Below are 7,340 nucleotides of genomic sequence, written 5' to 3'. Positions count from 1 at the left end.
CTATATAAGGCCTTTCTGTGATAAATATTGAGTTTTTTTTTCAAAAATTTACGCCATCATGGTCCATTATTCTTGTATTGATCCATTTCTGCTCATGTCTTGCATTTGTAATCCGCTCAAATTACGCTTATTCTGGTCCAAAAAATGTAGGCGATCTGAGCGGATTTTGCTATACTGTCCGCTCAAATTCCGCTCATTTCTTGCATTTTTCCACTGATTCCTCGACCCGCGTCATACAAAATCCTTGTGGTACGACAACTGTGGAATCATGCATAATATATGACCAGATATGTGATGCGAATACCACATAAGTTTTGTATGATGAGCTTTCCGGGAAATAAGCTTATCTTAACTGACAGTCTAAGATAAGGGTACGGTAGGGGGAGGGGGTATAGTATTTACACAGGAGAAGATTGATGAATAGATCCGCCATTAATGCAAAGTTAGTCGGAAACAATCAGCAATCAGCAAATATACTTATTGTAGAATTCTAATAGCCAACAGTTACGCCCTCAAACATTGAAAAGATTCTGTTGTTCAAACACAAAGTCTTTGAAGGACTAACGGTTGCATTTCATAAAGTAAATTCAGCAGCGATCATAGTATATTTGCATGTCAATCAAGACCATTAATGTCAACAGTATTTAATGATTAACAGCAAATGTTATTAACCATCACGTTTATACCATTAACCTTAATGTCAAGAGCACGTTTCGCCGTGCTCTATGATAATTTGTTGAATCATATACAAACTTTATTTTGGTCCAAAATGCAAACTAAACGTTGCAAAACACTGCAATATTTCAAGAACAGCTAAACTACTTAATTGCCGCAAACAAATGCCGAAAATTTCTTCAGCTTGATTAAATATTAGTTCGCAACACCGCCTTAATAGCATAGATTATTAGCAATATTATCTTTTGAAATATTTTGATCTCTCCGAGTATTCTCGTGTCAGTTGAGAGCTGGTTTGAGCTGCACAACATACGGTAAGCCTCTGGTTTGACAGTTTTTTTTTACAATAAAATCATTTAAAATTCTCTTTGGTAATATTTTTTGAAATTTTTAGTGGGGATTTTCTTCGTAATCTTACTAGCTCATATATGATTTGTATGCGTTCACGAATAGCCTGATAGCAGCATGTTTAAAGCAACAGTTGTCATAAAAATGTATAAGATTCAAAAATAAAGAAACTATAATTGTTTATTTTTGGGGTGGAAAAAACATTTCGAAGAAACCAGTGGGTCAAAGCTGAGGTTAACTTATTTATACCGGGTCGAGGTTTCAACGTTAAAAGAAGATGAGGCTGCAATGCAGTAGGTTATAGGTTCGAACCCTGGAGACGGATGTCATTTTTGCAAGCATACCGGGAAATGCGATGAAAATGAAACTTTCACCGCTAAAACTTTCACAGCATACCTTTAAAAAAATGTCGCTAAAAAATGCGCGCGGTTTGCGGTGAAAAATATTTATTTTCACCGCTATTCTCCGCAATTCCTACATTATTGGTTTGAAAAACCTGGACCGTAGTTATTTTTCAAAATGAGTTTTTTGCAGGAGATATTCTTGAAGATGGCTGCTCTAAAACTGTGTGCATTTACTCTGGCGTTCGCCCTTTCGGTCATGGCCGACAAAAGTGTTCCCAGTGCCACTCGGCCACCTTACACTGACGTCACAACAATGGCTCGCTACGTTGTTCACGAAGCGTATTGGTGTGTGATCGGGACTATCTCGACCATGGACAATTTTGAGGGCTCTCCTTTCACAAACATCCTCTCTATAGTTGACGGGCCAGTTGATAACTCGACTGGGGTGCCCTACTTCTACACAACAGATCTGGATCAGAGCTCCCAGGATATCATGAAGAACAATACAGGGATGTTTCATTAAAAATTTTCAAAAATTTTAAAATTTTTATAATTTTTTTTAAATGGAACTGGAGAATTTCCTCAACCGCAAAAATTTGTTAATGCATTAACGGTCTTCAAAAATAACTGATTGTATTCCTATGATAAACAAATAATGAAGCGAAGTCTACAAATATGATGAATCTATTCGGATAATAATTATTATCTAAAAATAATTGATGCTGAGAAAGATGTTTTCTATCAATATGTCCTCTTCCCATGCACTCATGGAGCTGACAAATCTACTGCAAGAAGGCTGAAGCAAATAGTGGCAATGCTCTAGGCACAAAAGGAAGATGAGCATAATCATAATTTGACAAACTTTGATCAATTTTGTAACCTTAAAATTACCTTAAAATTGCTTTAAGGTTGCTCTACCTTCAAAATTTCTGCGTTGTCTAAAGTGAGCCTAAGAGTTTGTTTCCGAAACAATTTATAGAGAAATTCTGACAAAAAAGGCAATATAGTCAAATAAAATATCCCTAAAAATTTTGTCCACAGTCTCGATATCGATCAGCGAGTACGAGACCGACTACTGCAAGGACAACAACATCGACCCCGAGAGCCCTACTTGTACCCGAATCACAATGATTGGCAAGTTCGTCAAGGTAACCGAGGAACCCGAGAAAAGCTTCGCCCTCAATGCATTGTACTCTCGACATCCGGCTATGGTCCAGTGGAGCCACGTTCACTCATTCTACCCGGCTAAACTTGAAATCGAACTCATTTGGGTCATCGACTTTTACGGGGGTGCATCAATTCTGAACATCCAGGATTATTACAACGTCAACTTGAACTAAATACACTGAAAAAGCTATTGCTTTTTTTCAAAAAAAGATCAATTCTCGCGTGATCAAGAATTATTGCATAACATCGGAAGTGGATTTGAGGAGATCGAAATATGAAGTGTAAAACTTCCATGAAAACAACCTGTGAAATATGAAAACATTTTAGTCATCAAATATTGCAACCAGTGGCGAACGCTTCGAATTTAACGACTCATTTGATTATGTTTTCAAAGTGTTATTATATCTTCTAACTTCACTTTTATTTAAGTATACTGAATCATATTAACCGGATTTAATTTAAACTGCATCTGATATTGGTTATAGTCACCATAAGAAACTCTGATTCCAAATAAAAATGAGGCTCGCTAATATGCGATGGCACATAATATTCCGACCCCGCTCACCCAAATTTTTGAATCAGTTATCTACCAATTGATGCAGAGATACTGCCTTTAATGAAGTAGCTTATATTTTTTATTTTGTTTTTTAAACTTTGATAGATTCCTAAAAAATGACAGACGTCTAAACAAAAAATGGTTCACGCCAGTGAGATCAGCTTTTCTATATCTATAAATTGAAAACTAAAAAAAAAACAAATTGACCAATATGAAATCAACACTAAAATACAATTTTTCAAGTGATCAACTAATTTTAAAATAAAAAACAAAATTTGAGATCCACTCTATATTGCTTTGACTCAATTTTAACTTCCAATTTGGATTATAAGTTTGTGCAGTTGTAAAAAACCTCAAATTTTACAAAAAGTCAACCCACATTTTTCCCATAATGTGGAGTGAATACAAGTTAAATTGAACAGAATTATCCTAGAACTAAATGACAGATGGCTTATTGGAAGAGAAAGTTGCTGACATGTAGGAGATCAGAGTTGCGAACCCGGCTTTCAGAATTTTTTGGTTTCAAATCCGTTGAATGCGGTGAAAATCAAAAACTCAAACTTCAAAAAACCGCAATCTTGCATGAACTCACCGCTAAAAAGTGCAGTTCTTTCGAAATCTTCCACTTTACCGTATTTACCGTATTGATCGCTAGAAGATGCGAGCAACTTGTTGTGAATTTTTTAACCACTGTTTGCAGCAAATCTTCCAATATTTTATCGACAAAACCGCGACCCGAGTTTTTGGGGATTTTAGGCAGTGAAACTGCAGCAATATTCTATTATAAGATTCTATCATTTCTCATTACATTCTCATAATATTGTATCACATATATTGTATCATGAGACATAATGATACAATATCTTTCCTTTAGTTTTTTAAATTTTTATTTTTTCCATATGGATTCAATGTTTATCCAATTAGTTTCGGAAATGATGTATTCAAATTTTGATTATAAAGGGCAATGCATGATTCATAGAGAAGAAAAAAGCTTTCCTTGATCGATTTAACAATTAATGTAGTCAGATGCAATTATTTAAAAAAATTAGAGACAAAAGACAGGAGTATCAGCAAAACATGGTCTTAAAGAACAATTGATAATACAAAAAATGATATCAAAACAAAAGTGAGATACTCCTATTTTTTATATCGGAGAAAATTTTTCATTAGCATTAATTGCAATACTTCTGATCAATCATGATAAATAGGACAATCAACTAAATGAACTTCTGCTCATCAATTAGGAAAATCAATTACAAAAGTTGCGAAAAATTCATCAGACTAAACTTAGTTTTTAAAGCTGCCTCTAAAAGTATTTTTTAAAATCTTGAATAAAAATTGAAGTTCCGATGTAATTATACTTAATCCCGTGCTATACATTCTACAACATCAAGCAAATACGCAACACGCTTTTTTAGTGAACCATCTGCTGAGTGTCGAGAACAGGCGTTGAGTCGATAACCGGTGCACTACTTGCAGCAGTGGTTTACGCATAGTGCTGGTGATCTCAGGTGAACTGTTATCAGAAAGAGTTTGAAGCGTAGCTTTTTTTAAACAGGATCAACCCAATTTAGAACAAGAAGGTTTTTACAGACTAACAAATTCTTCCTTAAACTAAAATCCTTTTTGCTCCGCCTATACCTGCTACAATTACCGGCTACAATACCTACTAAAAAGTTATCGTACAATTAACACTCAGTTTAACTCGCGTCGCCACGGTTTTCTGCGTTATAAATTAACGCTTACTTCTGATATTAAGATGTTCATGTAGCTCACGTTGCTAAAAAAGACTATAAACATTTTCGTATTTGTGGAATTCTGGAACTCTCTAATGTTCATTTTCAAATGAGTTTCATGCCCAGAACATTTTTTATCGTCTGGTGAACGCAACAAGTTGTGGACACAGGAAATTTTAAACGCACGGTAGTTTGGCAATGAACGCGCAGTTTGATTTTACTCAGATTGTTATATCGTCGATTAACAAATGGAATTTTTAAATATGGAAAAGATTTATACAACAAAAATTATGTTTTTTTTTTCAATAGGAGAAGCACATATTCTATTCCAGCGAGGAGTCCCCACATTTTTTATTTGCATTCTCTTGACCTGAAAGATCATCTTTAAAAGATTTATCACGACATCTGTAGAAAGAATAATCAATCTGTTTGGATAGGAAACTCTTACCTTTTTTAGCTTCCAATATGTGATGATATATTTTGATCACAAAAGTATATTTTGACAACCATAATATTTTTGATAAATAAATAAAGCTTGCAAAATTGTTGTTTTCAAAAAACAAAAATTATTAGCCCTTTAAAAGTCCAAAATAGCGTTTTCGAGATCTGATTTCTTATCTGGTAAAACTAATTCCGTCATTTTGCTGGTCTTCCAATCAGCCCCATTCGATCAAGCAAAAATAACAAAGGCTCGAGAAGAAAAACAAGACGACACAAAAGCGAGTTATGGTTTTAACGTCTCATACATAACTCTGCATAGTAGACAGTGTCAACAAAAACAGAAAACCCAAAAGTTTAATGCAACGATTTAAGAATGACTTTGTGTTATTAGCTCCATCGTAAAAAAAGTTCCACAGGTACAAAAACTATCACCCAATTTGAGGTGTGCGACCCAGGCTAGCTCTCATACAGGCGTCGTGCAAAGGTGTATCAGACCATGCAGACAGAAATGGGGTCTGACGAGACCAAGCTCAGCCCAGCACAGGGTATCAGACCCACTTCGGCTGCGAAATTGCTTGACAAACTAATTTGGGTCGTTCGCGGGGGTTTCCACGATTGGATTTTTTAGCCATTGAAGTAGCAGCAGTAATCATTGGTATAACGTATTGTTTCCAGAAAATCAACGTCAATTTATATATTTGGTACTTGTACTCTTCAATAAAAGAATAGTTCCGAACAATCAGGTTTTCTGCTGAGGAGTGGCTGTTCTCTCGGTGGGGCCTTCTGGTTCAGAGCAGAAATTCCAGACTCTGGTAAGGTGACTGAGCAGACTGTACAGACTCTGGGAAGACTCTGGAAAGAGATCCGTTTCAGCTATCCAGATCACACTTCAATTCAATTCAATTCAATTCAACTCAAGTCAGATCAATTCAAGTCAATTAATTTCTGTTCAATTCAATCCTTTCAATTCAACTTTCAATTCAAATCAATTTGAGACAAATTCTTTAGCCACGAACAACGAGCAGAAATTGTACCGTAAAGGCAATTCTTCAACCAAAACGTGTGTATATTGACGCAATACATCAGTCTTCGAAATGCAAAAAAAAAACAGCGGGAGTTCGATCCCCCACGCGCCCCAGCTGTCTCGAGTAAACTGACATAGCTGATTGATGCTCAGCCATTCTTCTAGTTTTAGATTAATTCATTTTTTTCATCTGTTACTTATTTATTCTTTCTCTCTCTCTCTCTCTCTCTCTGACAAAACTTACCTTCCCGCCAAACAATGACCAATAACAACTGCAAACGCGGCTAGCCAGAAGCACACAACGACATGTAATCGCAATCAGAAAAAGCCAGTCAAAACCCTTCACGGTGTTTAAAATGGCTTCGTACCCCAGTAACAGTGTACAGTTTATAGCTAATGTCCCAAATTCAAACTCAAACTCAAAAACTATTGAAACTGCTATTGTAAAAAACTTGATTGTTAATGGTTGTACATTAATTTCTCCTGTCCGTTTCAGCTATCCAGATCACATCATACGGAATTATCCATGCAGTAGACAATCATATAATCCCACTATGCAAAACCTGGGTAGGGCTCTGATCCGATTTTCCAGACCACAAGTAGTGCGCTGATCCGACAGTGCAGACTCTGGATTGAGACCTGATTAGACTTTGTGGACGGTTCCCGCCGGCCCGATTTTGAACGGATCGCGGTTTACCCTTCCTGCAACACCCTAGTAGGTCTGATCAGAGATTACTTGGGTCTTGCACCTCCTCTTGGACAACGCTTCATCGATTTGATTAAACCATAAATAAACTCTTTCGTTTGACGTCTTTAACTCTAACGCACTTGTCAAGCTTATCACATTATTTATAGATAGTCGTAATTTGTGTCGTTTTGGTCTAAGCCAGTCATTATGACATCAGTTATGTACAACTAACTGTCCAGGATTAATAGTGCAGAATTTAGCTTATCATTGGCCTTTGATTAGTGCCCTCTTCATTGGCTGTACATCTTATTTCATCTTTTGCAGTTAGCTTAAGGTAATCTCCCGGGTCGAATGTCCTCCC

The 7,340-nt window shown here is 36.1% G+C and overlaps 1 protein-coding gene across 1 annotated transcript; it reads left to right on the top strand.

Moving 5' to 3' along the window:
- Nucleotides 1–732: 732 nt before the first annotated feature.
- Nucleotides 733–3,007, top strand: LOC142337240 (protein CREG1-like). Its single transcript, XM_075386385.1, has 3 exons — nucleotides 733–989; nucleotides 1,558–1,876; nucleotides 2,409–3,007. Exons 2-3 carry the CDS (start codon nucleotides 1,573–1,575, stop codon nucleotides 2,705–2,707), a joined length of 603 nt encoding a protein of 200 aa, XP_075242500.1. The 5' UTR covers nucleotides 733–989; nucleotides 1,558–1,572; the 3' UTR covers nucleotides 2,708–3,007.
- The last annotated feature ends 4,333 nt before the right edge of the window (nucleotides 3,008–7,340 follow it).

The sequence above is a fragment of the Convolutriloba macropyga genome, chromosome 3 (assembly GCF_964194025.1).
Source record: "Convolutriloba macropyga chromosome 3, txConMacr16.3, whole genome shotgun sequence".
NCBI classification, from domain to species: Eukaryota; Metazoa; Xenacoelomorpha; order Acoela; family Convolutidae; genus Convolutriloba; species Convolutriloba macropyga.
The sequence above is the reverse complement of the archived record's forward strand: the minus strand, read 5'-3'. Positions and strand labels throughout refer to the sequence as shown.

Coding starts and splice junctions, on each gene's coding strand:
- LOC142337240 (XM_075386385.1), top strand. CDS start 1,573: ATGGCTGCTCTAAAACTGTGTGCATTTACTCTGGCGTTCGCCCTTTCG. Junction 1,877..2,408: donor TATCATGAAGAACAATACAG/GGATGTTTCATT, acceptor TTTTGTCCACAG/TCTCGATATCGATCAGCGAG.